A 19,596-nucleotide genomic window follows, 5' to 3' on the forward strand; every position below is an offset into this window, starting at 1 on the left:
AATTTAAAAATCTAATCAAAAGCTTTGATTTCCTTTGCAACTAAATGGAATCAGGCTGTTGGTGTTGACATCCTCCTAGTATTTCATTAGACAATGTGTTCTTAAGATTATGTTCAAAATCAGAAGTTGAGACATGGCCAGATACTGTTGTGAGACAGTATGCTGGCACTCCCATACAGCATAGGTGTATCCAGGCCAGCTGAGTCTCTAGAAGCAGGCCAGACGTAGAAGCAGGGGCTGATTTGTCTTCTTTCTCAGGTGATTCAATTTGCTGTTTAGTTATTGCTGGCTCAGCAAAATAAAGTAGTCTGTGTGGAACTCCCTTTGACTTAAAGGTGGACTGTATGGAGGACCCAAACTGGATGAGGTGACTCCAGGCCGTGTTGTGTTACTGAAATGTGATTAAACGGCAGAATGGCATTTGACAGAATGCTATAATGGGTACTTAACTACCCACTTAATAGATTCAGTGGGAGTTAGTGGGGAAGCCTGAGGAGAATTTGAAGGGATATGGAGATTGCACTTCCACTGAACGTAACACAAATAATGCACATCAAGTAGTTAAAACTATTTCTATGTACCTAATTTAATTTTAAGGTAACTTTTAAAGGATTCTTTTGAAAGTCTAGACTTATTACAGTACATTTTGAAAAATTATTCACTGGATTTTGTTCATGTGTGAGTAAAACCAGTCACAGAAAAACAGAAAATATATAGTGATTTGATGGAATATTTCTGGAATGTACAGTGCAGTCAAATAAATGGATGGTTTGTCCTCTGTCGCTGCATTTGCTTTATGTTACATAGCCACAAAAGTTGTGTTGTCCCTTTTAAAGTGTTCATAAAAATGCCACAGAAATGAGGCATAGCAAGGGTCGCAATTGGGATTCAGAGTTCAAAAAGCTTTTTTGTTTTTAGAGGAGTATTTTTGTGTGAGCAACACTAATTACAGCAGCTTGTGTTATTTAAGTAAATGGACCTTAACAGAGAAGTGAGTAATCAGTATATTGATTATTTTGCCTTAAAAATCAGTGAAAACTTTCCAGTGGAGTGAAGTTGTCATTTACTTATTTGTTTTTCTGCTTGAAAGAAGTTTTCTGTGAAGCAAATAGTGCTGTCTTCTTTGATCTAGTTTTTTAATCCTAATGTTATTTACACTTCTCTGCATGGACACACATGAAAGAAATAAATATTAAAAAGACGATATTTCTCTCATGGTTTCTATCTGTGGAAAGGTGCTCATGTTTTTATTGGATTGCCTGGTGAATTGTCAACACTCTAGACATTAATCTAGAATTTATCCCGGAGAGGTCAGAATTTTTATGTTCTTCAGTTTTGTAAGTCTTGCAGACTTGTTATGCCATCTCCAGTAAAGTTTTGTAGCCAGTCACCGACCTTCCTATCTGTAAATTGAGTCTTGTCAGTGGTCACTCAGAATCTTCTGGGAAGCTTTGAATCCATTTAACTCTCTGAGCAGACTCAGGCATGTAAAAAATGACATGGCAGGGGAAGCTTGAAGATAGTTTTCAAGGACGAGGACTTTGGGTAAAGAGTAGGGAATCATCCAAAATATCCAAGTGTGATTTAAAACGTTGGCTTTCTTTATGTACTGACAGTGTTTATTGGGACATTTTATGCTCTATATCAAAGGGATCAGGTACTTTAGCAGGTGCAAAAAGGTCTGATTGCTAACTGGTTATTGAGATTGGTTCTGCAAATATTTTAAAAGGTTTCTGGAACTGTATTATTGTATCCTTGGTTTGCCAGTTATGGAATATTAAGCTTCTGATCCACATAGAAGTCCAGATTATTAAAAGCCTGTTCTTCATGGGATTGGAAGTATTCCACAAGTGTGCTTGTGCATGAGTGTTTTATTGCTTTCTAACTTGAAGGCACCTCTTCTGAACTACAAAGTCCAATTTCAGAAGCAGATTAAGTCGTGTCACTCTTACAGACATCTTCTTCCTTTTTAGGAAAACAAAGAAAAAAATCCTCAAATTTAAAAATGCTCTTCTGAAGGAAGAGTTTTGAACTCTTCTGTTAGTGGCCAGTAGTGAAGAAAATTATCTGCTTGGCACACACATGAGATTAACAAACTCTGGGGAGGAACTGCTTGCCCAAATATAAAAGAGATTACAAACAAACAAACAAAAAAAATCAGTATCTGGGAAGCAGAGAACGCCAAACAGACAATACATCATGATGCTGAAGGAAGACATATGTTTCCATGCAGTGACTTTCCAGAGTTTTGGTAGATTGGAGGTATGAAATTTGCCAGACCACTTAAGTGTAAAATGTGCAGCTGGGAAGATGACATCTTGGAGTCTGTTATACCTTACATGGGCTGAAGAAGTCAGATCAATGAATTTATCAGCAAAAGTCCTTACACTTTTCCTGTTTTGTCTACAGAATCTCACTTTAAATCAGGACAAGGTTTTTGCATGAATTCTGGATAGTTACATTTCTCTGCCTTATTTTTGACTGTTGAAGCAACCTGGGGAAAAGTAATTTTTCATTGTTGAAGTGGTCAGTGCTACTGCAGAAATGCTTCAATAAGAAGGGAAAGGAATTTATCAGTAAATATGGGGTTATGGGTATTTTGTTGGATCACTTCTGTGATTTGAATATCTTCAGTGATGTGAACTTTTAGAAACTAAATTTAAGGTGATAAGCTAGTTTAAACTTTAAGCAACTTCCCAACATCTCTAACATCACCCTCTGAAAAGAAGAGGGATTTGGTACCTGTGAAATGAACCGGGGGGTTTATAAAGGGGAAGGAGGTAATTTCTATTTGGCACAATGCAGAAGAGCTGTAGAGGACGGGAGAATCATACTGTGCTGTAAAACTGTCAATTCTGTCCTGGGTGGTTTTTTGCAAATCTAGTAAACTTTTGAATTTTTGTTCGAGGTCATCTTTTGACAGTACATTATAGGCTTTTCTAAAGCATCATGACTAAAAGATGAGAAATAAGTAATTCAGGGGGAAATATTTATGTTTTAGTATCTGGGTATGTTTTCATCTCAAACCTTAAAAGATACCAAATTACTCATCAGCTCTGTTATGGAACCTCATCCCTCAGTCCTTCACCTCAAGTGCCACTCCTTCTCCCCCACCCCTTTCAAAGCTCAGAAGGAAAAGAACTGTAGTTTGTGAGGATCTTGCATTCAAATACTTGAGTGCTTTCTGGAAAAATCTGCTGTAAGGTGAAAACATCACAGATTTCTTTATGTACCGTAAATCAGCATCTTAAACACTAAGGTCACCAGGATGAAAGCCGACATCTACGCTATGTTGGCATTGTAGCCTGCCTTGAGTACACGAAGGAGCTCCCCAGTTCTGATGAGCATCTTGTAGTTGTTGCCAAGCTTATCCATTTCATCATCTCCTTTCAAACCTTCCATTTCAAAATTCAAGGTTTCCTTCAGGCTGTGGGCACCATAGTATGTAGGAAACCTGCAAACCAACACTACTGCCTACCTTAAGTACTTCTGAGACTGGTAGTAGAAAGCTGAAACATACAGCCATGCCCTCATACAGGTATTGCAGGTGAGAAAGCAAACAGCAATCTCTTTGATATAAAAAAAATCGTTGTGCCTCAAGAAGTGTTAAGGGAAATAGATCACATTTTGAAAGACCAACCCAAATACCAGTTTTTTTCTGTTAAAGCTGAAAGAGGACACTGATTATTTACCTCCCACTACTGACTTTTCATTGTCCTGCAGACTGCAAGTGTCCTACCTTTCTCTTTGGAACTAGAGAGGGGAATTTTCTTGTTAACACTGCTTCTATACCAGGAATACTTGGTATCCCTTCTGTCAGGTGGTCCATCTGCTAGGCATTTAGTCAAACTAGCAGAAGTTCTTAACATTCACTGAACTTTGGTGGTTGGTTCAGATTTTAGTCTTAGGCTTTAGTATATGTTTCTGCGTATATTTGTTGCTCTAATAATGTTCTACCACTAACTTTACAAATTTCATATAGAGTACAATGACTATAATAACTTTTTCTTTTTCTGTAAGGACAATATAATTCCGAGTGGGAAAGGTCCTAATTTTGTTTGACTTGAGTTTTGTGCTTTGATACAGCTTTATGTATTTGGTGTGTGTGAGCTTGAGTTTTTCCATTTTTAAGGTCCCTATGTCCATATACATAGGAATTAATTTTAGTCTGGAACCTTAATGGGTTTTTCCCCCATAACTTTCATAAAGCTTCTGAGTCCTTTGCAGATTTCTTTTCTTCTCTCCAGGAAAGAGCAGTTTTCATATTAGATATTATGTATTTCATATTAGATATTGCTTCATTTAAAAAGCCTTCATGTTTTTGTACCCCTAAATACAAAATGCACAAGAGGACAACTAATAATATAATCTGTATTTTTTCCATAATAGAAAAATATCAGGAGTAAGTACAGTAAATGGATATCCCACTGCAAGGCTGCTTGCACAGCTTCATGTTAAATGCAGACAGAGCCAGTTGTACTGCTTCAGTAGGCTGCCCTCTTAGTGTGTGTCAGGAGAATGTATGTGTTGGGATTTTGTCTTGTTTGGGAGAGATGCCAAGGGAAAGCCTCACGTTCATCATTCTCTATGTTTGCAGCAGATCTGTGACTTTGTTTGGTGCTAATTCTACAGTGGTGAACATGTAACTGCCTGCTCAAAAGCGTGTGCATGGATACTTTTTAGAAGAACTGTATTTAGTGCCACATTGCTATTCCAATTGCTTTTTGTGTTCTCTGATGCCTTGTAGAACCAGTGGCGAAATTGCAAGTGTAGTTGTATCTACTGCGTGGTTGTAACTGCCAAACGTAATTTAAATGGTTTGCTACAATACTGTTGTATGTTATACAGCATTTCCTGTCTTGATTTGAAACAAGGTTTCCTCACACTCGTTTGCCTCGAAATAGAGAGGTGAAATAATTTTTTTCTCTGCTATTATCTTAAGGAGTTCATTGACACCAATTGTATGTGTTCAGCTCATCAGGGAGAAACCTTTTTTTTTTTTTCTTATGCACTGAGGTGGTACTTAAATTGATTGCATGGGTGTTAACATTTCTAAAGTCAGTTGGAGCTGCCACCCTGCAATTAATTAAAGCAATATTGAATTTTTGCAGGCTCTCTTAAAAAAGGCTGTTCTCTGCCGGAGCAACTTTCAGTTGGTTAGCATATCTGTGATGTTCTCGCTGCCTTGCAAGGCAGAGGTTTTAATGAATTACTGGCAGTACTGTTTAAATTGCAGGCACCTGCCTAAGAAGGTGGAGCTGACAGCATGTCAGCTGTCCTCAGTACTGACACTGCTAGAGAAAAAGCTGGAGTAATGACACTGACAAGGTCAGTTTTGTGAATTGAAGGATTGTCTGTCATTGCCTGATAGAATTGATAATTCAAAGCTGGTTTTAGTGGAGTGTGTGAGAGGAGCTGGACAAGCACATTTTTCAGAGTCTCTGAATACTTGAGCTGTGGTCTTCAGTACCTGGTTACAGTCAGTCTTGGACTGTTATATTGCTGAGCAAACAAAGATACGATTATGTTCTGTTTATTAAACATATTGCACACTTCTGCTTGTTTCCTTTAGCTGCTCAGTATGCCAGCTGTCTGGAGCATTTTCATGCATGCTGCTTTTTTGCTCCTGGCCTGACTTTGTTCTAGTCCTCCCTATTCCTTGCATCACATCCTACCTTATGGTATGCTCTCCCTGTGTTTTGACTTGACATCTGACCTCAGTCTCATCTTGTCCGCTTGTTTGGTATGTTTCTCAGCTTTTCTTTACAGACCTCTGGCCCTGTCCCTGACTTTTTGGAAGAGACTATCTTAGTACAGCCTTTGAATTTTCAGATTTCCACCTATTTACTGAACATGAAAATATGTGGTGATAGTAAAAGTCTGTGTAGCCTTGTGCTCTGTTTTCAAAAGCAGTTAAGAAAAGAGTAGATGAGGAAAGGCAAGTACAGAGCTAGCCTTCCCTTGGGGTGTACTTTCAGCATCCTACTGATGAGAGTTTCAGTTTCACTTGACTTGTTGGGCTTAAACACTAAGGACCTGGTAGCTGGTACCTTACAGGATCTTCAGTTGCTGTTTAATAGGAAAACAAGAATTCTGTCAACTTTTAGTTTGATCTCTAAGGAAATAAGAATTAATAAGACCACCCTGTCTAAGAATTGATGTGATGGATTGAAATATTGATGTCTTCACACACATATTTGAAAAAAGGTAATTGTAAAGAAGATACCAAGTTCTGCAAGCTGCATGAAAATACTCTTTTAACTATTTTGTACCATATAATTCAACAGGCAGGACACATCCATAGGAAACCAAGCTTTCAGTTGTCTCATACCATAATAGGTTTTCTTTGCAAGTAGGTGTGTTGCTGTTTGTGGTGCTGGTAATTTGTGAGGTAACTTGCTGTGTGTTACTTTGGAGCTTAGTAGGTTGCTTTAGGAAGGTTGTAACAGTAAAGCTCCCAGGTTTACACACAACTTGCATGTACAGTTTTCAGATATAGACAACATTAGTGTAATCTGATGTTTCCATCATGTTGCCTTAAGTAAAATCTATCTGCTTGCTTAATGTCTTGTGTTACAGAGAAGACCTTGCTTGCAGCAATCCTCCAGAGCCTTGGAGCTCTGGATTTATCTTATTCCTTGGCCTCAAGCAACCCAAATTCCATCATTTGGGCCCAATGTAAAAGAAACTCCGGGGTGAATGATGGGGATGTTTGGATCTTTTGCTTTCTTTTATTTTTTAATGGTTTTGCTATGGAATAGTAATTTGCAACAGTAGGTCAAACTCAGGGGTAGCATCACTAATTAAAAGTTATGATACTAGATATGGTTTCCCTTGTTATTTTTATTACTTGTTCTGAGTTTGGGGTTTTTCCCCCCTATTTTTTATGCGTTAATCTTTGTGGGTTTTGTTTGGGGGCTTTTTTTGGTTGGTTGGTTGGTTTTTTTAGCTTCCCCCAGCAGTAACCCCAGCTGACCAATGATGATCTTTGCTACCCTAGCAAGGATTGCTCTACAGATATTGTCTAAGATCAGATATGTAGGAATAAGTGCACAGCTAAAGTAACTTTTCTCTGATACACTGTCTCCTAAGCTTTGGCAATTTTTGGGATAAAAGCAATATTTCAGAGGCTGGCTGACTGTTTGGTACCTTGCGGTAAGTTTTGACAGAATAGTTTTCCAGGGCCATAGAAAGATTTTGGTGAGTTGCTGGCTAAAATTCCGGTAGAATAACACCAGAACCAGCAGCTTTTGCTGAGTACAGGACTGTAATTCCTTATAGTGTTTGTTTTTTCTTCACACTTTAAGCACTGGCTGATCCATTAATGCAGCAAGTCTATCCTTGGCAAAAGAAGATTATACAATTAGTGGCACTGAACTCATCCCACAGTGGTTGCAAATATGAAAACTGTATTTTGGGCAAATAGAATAGCCAATATTTTAGTGACTCTGGAACCTTTGAATGAAAATATGAGATAACAAAGTTATTAGAAGGTATTTGAAGACAACCTGCTTAAATAAAAACATGAAGCAGTATATTTGAAGGTGCTTCACTTGTAGTGCTTTTGGACACTGCAAAACAGCTACATATGCTCATTATTTTGAAAGTGGTCTTTGGTGTCCTGGTGGCTGACATGCATGGACTGGATCTTTTGGATTGATTTCTGATTTTTGCTCATGTTCATTTTGTCTCTGGCAATGTGCAAGAGGTTTCCCACTGAGTCAGGAAGAGGATGTCTGAGATATAATTCAGCTGGTATGAGGAACAGGCAAGCAGGTGACAGCAGAGAAAATAAACACACTTTTTCTTTTGATGATACTGAGTCCTCACAATAGCATTGGAATATGGAATATCTTTCATATTTCATATCTTTCCCCTACCTTTAGGGAAGCTGAGCTGTCGTAGAAGACAAAGCTCTAAAAACAGAGACAATCTTACCATCTTTTGAAAACACTTTGGAAGAGGGAGGTTCCTGGTACTTTGCTGCGTTAGGAGAGAGTACAGACTTTTTGAATTTTGTGGCAGGAAGAAATGGCCTGTAGACAGTTACAGCTGTATTGTTGCAGAAAACTGTGCATAATACTCACCATCCTATTTTACATCCTATTGTTGTATATATTGGTCTGTATTGGTCTATTAATAATTGAACTATTACGAAGTGGCAAAATTGTGAAAATGATTTTCCTCGCAGGAATTTGTGAAAATATAGTGCCAAAATAGCAAAACTGGTTTTCCTCACAGGCATTTTTGGAACTATTCCAATAAAACTGCATTAATTCAGCTGAGTATTTAAGTTTGCAGTGTAATATAGTAAGTATGTTCTTCTACCAAAATTTTTGTCCAGAGGATTACTAGGCAGAGGTGAGGTGGGGGGATCTTTTTCAAACAAAGAGGAAATAAAGGCTGATTTGTTTGTGTTTGTTTTCCTTCCTCTTCAGCTCTAATCAAATACATCCGACCAGTATTTGTATCTCGGTCAGACCAGGATTCTCGCAGGAAAACTGTAGAAGAGATAAAGAGGCGTGCTCAGTCTGATGGGAAGTGGCCACAGGTACTGTATTCTGCTACTGTTTGACAAATGGTATTTGGCATTTCCAGACTTTGGATATGCAGTTTACTTTTTTCATTGTGAGCGGCTTCAGATGGTTTGGGGTGGGAGGTGGGGGTGAAATTTCCTCCACCCTCTTTTTCTAGAAGATACAATGTAAGATTCTTACCTGTTTCTCATTGCATTTTGTTTCAATGGGAACTGGGTAAGTACATGAGATGTACTAAATGGACAGACCACAGCAGGTTTAGAAAGTCCTCTCAGTAGAAAAAACTAGATGCTCAGCAGAATACCTGGGGAAGTATTGTGTGTTCTTGCCCTTTGCAAGATTCTGGCATACTGTTGTTTTTTGGAGATGGGATATTGGGCAAGACAGCCCAAGCAGTTTGGATGTTACAGTAACCAGAGCACACCTCTATTGGGCCCATGATGAAAGCATGGATAAAATAAGTGACTCAGGGATTTTTTTCTACACCTAAAATGTGACTGTGTATAACGTGCCTTGGAAGAGAGTAAAGGGAAGGAAGGGATGACTATCTAAGATCTCAAATTTCTTGAAGCATGTGGTAATTTTGCAAATCTGAAGCATTCCTGTGATTCTTTTTTTTTTTTTTCCGATATTGGGATACTGTATGTTTTTTTGGCATTGTTGCTGCTTACAGTGGTTATACCTGCATAATGATCCGCAGAAACATTATAAACAGCTGTAAACAATGAAACAGAGAGGTGATATATAGCTTTTGAACTGTGACTTTCATCATGGATTTGAAAGCAAGCTAGTACCAGACTGAGCAATAAAACTAGTAATGTTAATTCTAGTCCATTTTTTTGTTCCCTTGTGATACGGGTTTTTTGTTGTTTTGTTTGTGTTGGTTTTTGGTTGTTTGTGTTTTTTTGTTTGTTTTTTTTTTTTTTACAATCTACTCTCTTCTGCTGAATTTGGTTCAACTTCAGCATTTTTTGCTTGGTTAGAATTCTGTTTAGGCATCTTCAGCCTCTGTCATTTGGACATCTGTGCAAATGCCAAGTAACAGCAAAAAGAAAATAACTGTCTTTCTTTTCTGCCTGGGAATGGGAATTTTGTTTTGGTACAAAAGAGAATGTGATACTTTTGCCAGCACCAAAACCTTTGATGAAGATACTCTTATGCTCTACAAGTGTTTCTGGTAACTGTTGGAATAAACTATTACTGAGGGCAAGAAAGAGACAAATTCATAGATAAAAATATTGTTACTATTAAAGTAGAACTTTACTTGCCTTGTTTATTAATTTTTTTTTTTAAATCTATCCGAATTGTTTTTCCCTTAAAAATTTTTGCTGTAATCAGTTAATATCAGCTTTGAAAAGATGTTTATAAGTAAATTCACATTGGAATAGTTTTTAAAAGTCAATCTTTTTTCTTACTTGAAGATAATGATATTTCCAGAGGGCACTTGCACAAACCGATCCTGTCTAATTACATTCAAACCTGGTAGGTATTATACTCATTTCTCTGTTCTCTACATAATGTTCTTGTATCTTTGTTTCTTAAAATATAACTTGCATTGTAGTTTGCTTGCTGTTGCAAAAATTGATTTTAAAATCTTGCAATAGGGTGAAATTGGAATAGAAATTTTCTGATGCCACATGAGGTTTATAATTCCACAATTAAACAAAACGTCGTAGATAATTCAGTTTTTTTTCTTTGCTTCTGAGATGCTTATGAACTGGAAGACTAATGTTTCATGCTGGGTTTTTGTCTGTGGTTGTCTCTTTTCTTTTTCCTTCTTTTTCTTGCCTCCTCCATTTCCTATTTTGGGTCTGCCATGCAGCATTTAGATACACTATAAAGCTTAAGGTAGCACCGTGAATCTATTTCAACCTGCCTCAGCATTTGTTGCTGTGTTGTGTCTGGATGATTCCTCTCAAACTCTCCTGTGGAGTTGCATCCTGGTGAAGATGGCACAAAACTTTTGTCCAAATAGCACTGTTAGAAGGCTGGCATTTGTTTACAATTTTTTTGTGACATCCACATTCTAAGCTCTTTACAGTTACCATCACCTTTTTAGCTTATCAGATTAGAAGGGGCTGTAACTGAACATTGCTGCAGCTGTAAACTGCAATTCCAATTGGGAGAAATGCCAGTACTGCAGTGAACCACCAACCTTTTAATGTAAATTTGCCTTTATGTTATAGATAGGGAAATGGTCAGTGAAAAAGCTTCAGTGAGCAAGGCAGGTGTGAACATGGTTTTTGACTCTTCCTGGGTTTGTGCCTAGCTCATTGTGTTCTGGTCTTACTGGGCATCTTGTATTTTGCATTGCTTGCGACTTACGTATGATTATTAGAATATCATGCAGTGAGTCAGCATTGTGATTCCTTGCTCTGATTCATTTGGTTGAAGGAATCTCAGGCTTGTCTCTCAGCTCTTACCTTTTTAGATGAATGAGTGGTGGCTAGGGAAATATCCACTTCTTTAGTTCTTTGCTTTCCCTTTCTCTCCACCTGAATCCTGACTGTGCTTTGGAAACTAGCCTGAATCTTTCATTTAAGCCCTGATTTACTACCTTCGCTCTGTGACATAGACCTTCCAGGCACTATGTATCTTCCACCTCAAATTCTCACTCTAGCTTCCTCTCCTCTGACCTAATATATGCTGCTGTCTGCCTCTTGACTGCCTCACTTTTCCTACTGAAATTTGTTTCTGTATCCATCCAGCTTTTCAGTCCTTTACCTCAAAATTCCTTTCTTATATCTCATTACTTTAGGTCTCTATTCAAATAGCTGCTTTCTGGATGCCTTTCCCCATTCTACTCATGTGGCCTATGCTCATTGCTCTTAACTACATTTTTTTTTGGTTTTATGTTTGTGCAAGCTAATCATACAGGGCAAGGTAGTTTAGTTTTGTTCAAGTGGTAATGTTGTCATCTACCACTCAGAATTTGTCAGCTTTGAATTATTTCAAAAGTTACTTAAAATGTTCTCTGAGACTGAACAGAAAGTGCCACTGGCCATGAGTCTCTGCAGGATTCTATTCAGACAACCTTCATTTAAAGATGTTTATACTCCTTTAACAATTACTACTTTTATGTCTTGACTTACGACTCTGTAAAGCAAATGTAATCCTAAGAATACAGTACACTTCAATCATTCAGTTCTTAATTTTAGTTGGAATATTAGAGAGAACTTAGTAAATTGTTATAAATAATGTAGTTTGAGTAAGCTGTTTTAATTTCTTCATGATAAAAAAATGTTTAGAGGAATTTAAACATCTGAGCAAGGTAGTTGTCATGCTTACCCAGTCTTTGTACTAAAAACCAAGAAAATGCTTAGCAAATGACATAGATCTTGTGCTACTTATTTATCAGAACTGCAGTTTTCATATGAAATGAAGCAATGCTTCTGTATAATAGCTGCAGTTCAATACTTTATAACTATTAGATTTTCCATAGTTAGAGAATAGAAGTTGTGTTAATTCTGTTATTTCAGAGAAGACATATTGCCTATAAATTATTGTTGCTCAAACAAAAATAGAAAGCTTCTTTTGCATAAGCAAGCTTGGATTCCTCACCCCCCAAAAAATTTTTGACCATGGGGAATATATTGCTTACCTATCTTGCACATACTCATATTTTTTTAATCATTTATCAAGTTGAATTTGGCACTGAGGTTTGACTTGTCTGCATGGCAATATATATAAGGGCTAAAGGATAATTTACAGAACGCAAGAAAGCATTTTTAATTATTTATCTGCTGAAAAGATGGATATACATTGTCTTTCTCCAGTGCTTGCTTTTTCAATTACTTTTGAGGCCACTTTCAGGTCTTATTTTTTCACTATCAACTAATTCCAATCTGCCCATTAATTGTTTAATTATTTCTTGCTGCAGTAAACTTCTTCTGTAGCACAATGCACTAATAAACTAATTGTGTGTCATATGTGCCTTCTAGGAGCATTTATTCCTGGAGTTCCTGTACAGCCAGTGGTTTTACGTTATCCAAACAAACTGGTAAGTTCAGCTTGCAGTGTGGCTGGAAATACAGGGCATTTTCCTTTAAAAACATTTGCACTTCTGTAATCTTTTAGGTTTAGAAATTTGAAAATCATTAATAAATTCTTATTGGCTAAGTATATATTCCTTAAGTCTCAAGCAATATAGATAGTTCAAATGTTTCTGCTTTTATTACGTTACTCCTAAACATTGCTCTGAAAGTTATTTGTGTTGTTACAAGAAGTACTGTACACATGAGGCAAATGTCAGTTTCTGTGCAGGATCTGTGTTGTCATGTTCTCCCTGTTACTGCTGGAGAGTTTTCTTAATGTCATTTACAGCTGGAAGATGCTTCTGCACCTCCTGCCTTTGGGAGTGTTAGTCCTGAATTAACACAATTGTATAGTATAGTGTGTTGGGGACCTCTGCACCTTTATATTGTCTGTGTTTTACATTCACTTGGCTAAGGAATGCTAGACAATGGCTAATCTGGAGTAGTCCTTCAATATGAATCGGATTCAGGTAAAATGCAAATGACAGTGCTTATTTACAATACCTGAAGTTTCTTTTTGAGCCCTCTGTGGAGGATGTAAGGAGTATCAGAAGTAAAAATGGGACTACCTTGAGTCTTAGTCGATGCATGTCACATCAGATCTCTCTTACTAGCTCATTAATAACCCCTTGTTCTAAGGAAGGATTTTGTTTCCTCTTGGTACCTGAGTTTCTTACAAATACTTCCATCCATTGTTCTTTCTGTTGACTTACAGCGTAATATAACACATAAGCTTGATTAAAAAAGGAAAGTACCCAAACAGAGTTGATATACTTAGACCACCATTTGCTCTTGACTGAGAAAAGATGTGATGGCGGTCAACTAGTTTGCAGTAACAAACACAGAAATTATCTTTGCAGATGCTGTGACAACAACAGCTATGCTTGCTTGTATTGTAGCAGGTTGCCTGGGGACTTCTCCTTACACAATTGTTTTGTTTTCAGGAAAAAAACCAGTTGCATACTGAGATGTCCTTATTGCTCATAGTACATAATATGCAAAGTTTGTAAACTTGTATTGCATGATCCTAACACTTTATTAACAGAAATTTTGAGGTTTTAACATTGAAGTAAATCAATATAAATGTAAATGAAAATTTTCATCATTTCTTTGTGTTACTGCAAAATATCATAAAAGAAACTGTAACTATTTATATAGATATCCATTGTGAGCTGGCCTGAATTTGTGTATGGGACTTTACTTTTCCCCACAACTTTTAATTGATGTGAAACAGTTTTCAGTGCCTTTCTGAGTCATTTAACCCCCTAAGGTCTACTTCCTAGAGACCTTCCTAAGATTTAATCATTAATGACAGGGGTGCTAATTGCTATAACTACTTGATTTTTACATTAGCTTGGGGGCTGCAGAAGAGTTGCAACAGAGTTAGAATGAGGAGAGGAAGGAGGAATATGATGTGACACATGAAGTTGAGGTTTATTTTGGTTAGAATGCAGATTTAGATTATTTCTGTTATTAAGCTATTCTTATATCAGTCTACAAGGTTTACCTTTTTTTCCTGATTTTCCTGCCCACCCTGGGGGAGGAATGAGCAAGCAAGCAGCTGCGTGGTACTTAGTTGCCAGCTGGGATTTAACCACAACACATGTAAGAACAACATAGCAGGGAGAGAATATTGTTTTTCATACACTGAGACACCATTTTTAGCAAACATTTATTATCCCTGGCTTCCTGCTTGTTGTCTTGTTTAACTACTGCATATTATAATTTTAGGTTTAGAAAGAAACTTCTTAAGATCTTGGCTTAGCCAGTGAATTCCAGGTATGTGTTGTGTGCAATCACCCCACTGCTCTTTACTTGAAGTACCTGCTCAGATCTACATTCAGAGCTCTGAGTTCCACAGTACAGATGAGAACAGTCTTGGATTTGAGTGCACCTGCTGTACTGGGAGGCTTTTTGAGATCAGAGCCTGGGGTGAATGTAGTAGGTGTGGGCATTCTTACATATTTATTTCATTGCACTCTGTTCGAGAACTGGGGAAAGCACTGCTGTTCTGCAGTGGGCTGAAATGTGGCAGAAGGAAAGAAGTAAATTCAGTTCTTTTCTAGAAAATAAATACAGTTCTGGTTGCTGTGAAGAACTCTCTATCTTATTTTTTTTAAAGTCAGGGTTGCCCCCTGGATACCTGTTGTCTTGGGGCTTGTGATTATTTGTGTTAGATGACATCTCTGGTCCTGTATCAGTGTTTCTTTAGAAGTTGTATATTAATATGATCCATGAGCAAAAGGAAATTTTAAGGCTTAAAATATTTAGACCTGATATTCAAAATTTGCTACTGGTTATCTAGTCTGGTAATATTTTGGGTATTGGATGCTTGAGAGCTATTGCCTGTTACCAAAATAAAATGCTGTAGTGTCTTCATCCATAAGTTCTACCGCAATTTGTTTTTACACTTATTTTCTTTGTTTCTTCATTTGAATTTTGTGTCAGAGTGCTGGTGATTATGAAAGGCTGTATACCTATATAAATATCACAGAGCCATTTTAAATGTATTTTTACGTCCCAGTGTCTTCTCTAAGTAACTGCTATTTGATAAGGGGTTTGGCAGCATCTCCTGTGCAGTGTTGGTATGTCAGGGTTGACTGAACATGTAAAAACAACAACCAATCTGCTTTTTGAAGGTTGACATGATTGTCAGTATCTTCTTGTGTCAAATTCAAACTATAGGGAAGATGACCCTTCTCCCTATTTCCTCCCATGCTGAGGGGAAATAACGGGGGATAACATTCAAGGTCAGGTTGGATGGAGCTCTGATCAACATGATCTAGTTAAAGACATCCCTGCTCATTGCAGGGGGATTGGAATAGATGGCCTTTAAAGGTCCCTTCCAACCCAAGCCATTCTATAGTTTTATGTACTTCCCCACAATTCAAGTATTTTTATTACCTAGATACAGTAGTTTCAAAGTGTACTCTGAATGCTATTGAAGTGAATGCTGTCCATAGGGATAAGCTGGTAGCAGTGATAAATATAAAAGGTAACTGGGTAAGGAAAATGCCACTTCCCATTGTCTTCCTGCAGTTTTTATCATAAAAATATTGGATATACTGGTAGCAGTCTGCTATAGCATGGGTCTGCCTCTTGCAGACCAGAATTCTATTTTCCCCTAGAAAATAACATTTATAGCCACCATCCCTGCTGCGTCCTGGTGTTCTTGATGAGAGAAAGCATGCATGTCTGCTATGACATTGACATTGGGAATTTTCTTGCAGGATTGTTGATAAATACATGGATTATTTTTGAGTTTGACTTGCCAGCTAGCCAGCACAAGGCTGGATTCTGAAAATACTTACTCACTGTTCAGTGATCCAGATACTTTTGTGGAGATCTCATTTTTCTTTATTTCCTTCTGCACTGTTGCAATTTAGAGAGCTGAGTTGGATATGTGTAATTCTGTAATGTTCTACAAGGCAGATCTAGTCTCTAGATAAATTATTAGCTGTCTACGCTGGTTTCTCAGGGTTTGTAAATGAAAGTCCCACGTGGAAAGAAACCAAACCCCATAGTGCGTTTACTTGTGGTGGTATCAGAGACATCAAAATAGCCGGAAACAGTGTAACCGTAAAGCTATAGACAATGAAGTTCTGAAAGGTCACTACATGGATAAGCCTTCTTTTTATGTACATATGTTGATTGATATAAATAGAACAATGGCTTGGAGAGTAAGGTCAGTGTATCATGAAGGTCCACTAAAAATTTAAAACTTGACTTTTGACAACTACTTTCAGTCAAACGAAATATGATAAATAAGTATTCTGTCACATAAATCACATTTTTCACCATTTATGGATGGATTTGCTTTCTTTTATTTTTAGTTGTGACAGCCTTTTGCTCTAAATGGTAATTAAAACTTGAGTTTGACTTGGTTTTTCATGGTCATGGCACATGTGATCACATGAACTCTCTAAAATGGATTTGGATGGTAGCATAGAACTGAACTGGAACATTTTCAGTAAGTTGAAATAAATATCTTTCTGATCTGGTCTTTTAGAACCCTGAATTTAATGAGTCCTCTTGCTTTAATGACTTGAACTTTTTTTTTCCCAGTTAGAACAGAACTAATTTTCAGGTTTTTAGATTCTTACTTCTACATTTAAATGTCATCTCTAAGTCTTGTAGTCTTTTTCCTGTACTATTTCTTAGTCTTACAGTTAAAAATGTGATGACTTTTACTGTCATATTGCTTCCTGTTACCTCTTATATCTGTTATATAATCCTTTCCAGGTCTCTGACTCCTTTTTGCTATTTGCATCTAACAAATACTTTCATTGCTATTTGTCCTCTCTTAGTGTTTCACACCATGTTCATTTTGGCCATGCAAAAGTGCTGCTGGTCTTCCCCGAAAGTAAATTTGTAGGTGTAGATGTCTTAGAATGTACCTTTTGATTCTTGGATCAGGCAGGTGGATGTATGGTGTCTGTGTGTAAATACTTTGTTTGAGGTAAGACATAAGGTTTTACCCATCCTACTGCTTTACGTCTGTTGAACAGACTTCCTTACAGTCATCTCCACAGGTCCCAGACACTTCAGGAGTGTTAGAGTGTTCGTATCTATTGCTGGGACATCCAAGTACACTGTAGGGACACTCCGTCAAGCAGGGTGGGTTAAGAAAATAAATACATGTGGACTATGCATATTAAGGAACATCACCTTACAGTAAGTAACTTTCTCTTCATAGCCTTTGGGTGTTTCCTAGCTATGTAGAAGATAGGCTGCTTCCTAACAGGGTTAAGAACTTTTGCAAACAGTGCATTGAAATTTCCATGAAAACATTATAGTCCTATGTTGTCAGTTATGCTGTCTGCAGTATAAAAAGTTGAAAGCACAGTAATTAATCGGAACTGTCATACTTCTTTTCTTAGGACACAATCACATGGACATGGCAAGGACCAGGAGCGTAAGTGGTTTATGTTTTCTTGCTTGCATCATGATTGCTTTCTTCCATTAGTTTTTATTTACATGACTTACAGGCATATATAGTCAAACAATTCCTGGTTATTGGATTGTTCTTTGGGATTAATTTATCTTTTATCTATTATTCCCTAATTATGATAATAATGATTCAGAGAAATCCGGGTATAAACAATGTACTTCTGCTACTTTGATTTTGTTGGTTTGCAGAATGGATTTTAGATTTTTATTTCAAATTTTTTTTTTTTTTTTAAGCCAAGTGCCTGAAGTAAAGCAACTTGTTTCTGCTCTATGTATTTTATTGCCTGCAAATTGATTTGGTATATTACTGTATAAAATCTGTAGGGCTGTTTTTTGAAATTAGTCTTATGTAATGGAAAAAGTCAACTCAGAGAGTTTGGAGATACTGTTTCCATATAACTTTGATTTTGCAAAGTCATGCAATGTAAAATATTAAATGAAGCAGTTCCTGATTTTAAAAAAAAAAAAAAATTAAGCATTATTTTCATGCTGGAATTTGAGTCGATATTCTAAAACGTCTAGGTGAAAGTGAAAACAAGAAATTTTTTAACCCTAAGTAAAGGGAGTTGACTTCTTTTTTAATGCCTTGTATTGTTTTAAATGTCCCACCTGAGATACTGTATTTTAGTAGTAACAAGGAAACTGTTTGGATTTGCCAAGACTCAAGTAATTTAGAATTTTGTCAGTTAGTTTCGCACTTGGGAATCAGGTCTAATTAAGACCGTGAGTAGATCTGTAGACTTGAGGAATTAATTGATAACTTTTAAAAGTTCATCTTACAATTAATATACCACATTAGAAGTAGGTGAATCCGTGATAGTGTATACTGTAAATCCGTGATAGTGTATAATGTAAATAGGCACTGTAGCATTTACTGCATTAAGGGATTTCTGTTCTCATGAGCTCCTACCTCTTCCCCTGCATTTGCACTGCAATTCACCTAAAAAAGTAACTCAGCCATAGAGGCGAAAGGCAAGTAGCTTACTTCCAGCTTAGTGTCCTAACTGAGGAGGCAATAACATATAAGAGGAAGAGGGAATGAAGTTGTAGATGTGTTGCCTCAGATCACTGTAATGTCTACAAAACCTTTATTCTGAAGTGCTAACCTCTGCTAAAAAAGTTAAATTAAATTAAAGCCAAATCTGAGTCTGAGGCACCATGTGATGTTACATGAATTGACTGGGTCAGTTTAAATTACAGCTTTACTTAATTAGGATTAATTCTGCTGAGTGACCTAAAATGTATTTCTGATATCTGAGCAGAAAATAATGTTAAGACTGATACAGTTTTTTTCTCAACAAGTGTGTCTCTTCTGTTTTAGTGTTAGCCAAAACTTAATCTGGAAATGTTGCTGTATCCAGGAGTATTGTTTGTTCAAAGGTGTTGTAACCTATAAAATGGATTGAGAACTTGTCACATACAAATTTACACTTTCTTCCACTTATTGACAGTAATGTTTTTACTAATTTGACAGAATGCAGAGCAGATCAGCTGACTTTACCTTGAAACAAAGGTTGACTATAGTATATAACCTAATTTTTTTCTACATTAGACTTGAGTTAGATAGAGGTTCTATCAGTTCTAGATTTTTATTTAAATTTAAAGTTTAATCTTTTAGGATTCCAGAGAGCTGACAGAGAGAAAAGTTTACTTGTAACTTATTGGAGGGATTTAATGCTCTTAGACAAAGACCTACAAACCAGACTTTGATGTTTCCTATCAGTGCTGTAAACTTTAAATCACAGATTCCACTGTTGTTCTTAATCCTTTAGTTTGCTTTAATGTGTTGGAAGAAGAGTAGGAAGGAAGGAGGGAAAATGTTTTGCACTCCTCTATGAGTGTACAACAAAATGAGTGAGGTTTTGCTTCTAGGAACTGCACTGTATCTGTGTAAGAGGATTTTGAGCAGCCCTCCCCTCACAATGATTGACTTCTGTAACTACCTAGATACTGTGTAAAAATGGGGTTACTAACTCTGCTCCCTAATTTAGGTTTACTAAATCCTTTCCTGGATTTGAACCTTAATGCTTTCCAAGGTCAAGTTGATTCCAGTTATCTTGTATCTTAGGCTAATA

General features: G+C 36.9%; 1 protein-coding gene across 1 annotated transcript in view; it reads left to right on the forward strand.

Annotated features, from left to right (window-relative positions):
- LPCAT1 (lysophosphatidylcholine acyltransferase 1) overlaps window positions 1-19,596 on the forward strand; it is a 58,653-nt gene that overhangs the window by 9,268 nt on the left and 29,789 nt on the right. Inside the window, exons 4-7 of the mRNA XM_027896734.1 lie at window positions 8,439-8,551; window positions 9,959-10,019; window positions 12,479-12,537; window positions 17,452-17,486. Of these exons, the coding sequence (XP_027752535.1) occupies window positions 8,439-8,551; window positions 9,959-10,019; window positions 12,479-12,537; window positions 17,452-17,486 (268 nt within the window). The remainder of the gene's footprint in view (window positions 1-8,438; window positions 8,552-9,958; window positions 10,020-12,478; window positions 12,538-17,451; window positions 17,487-19,596) is intronic.

Source organism: Empidonax traillii, unplaced genomic scaffold (genome assembly GCF_003031625.1).
Source record: "Empidonax traillii isolate 1590-97213 ecotype Southwest subspecies unplaced genomic scaffold, ASM303162v1 scaffold514:size563947, whole genome shotgun sequence".
Lineage (NCBI taxonomy): Eukaryota > Metazoa > Chordata > Aves > Passeriformes > Tyrannidae > Empidonax > Empidonax traillii.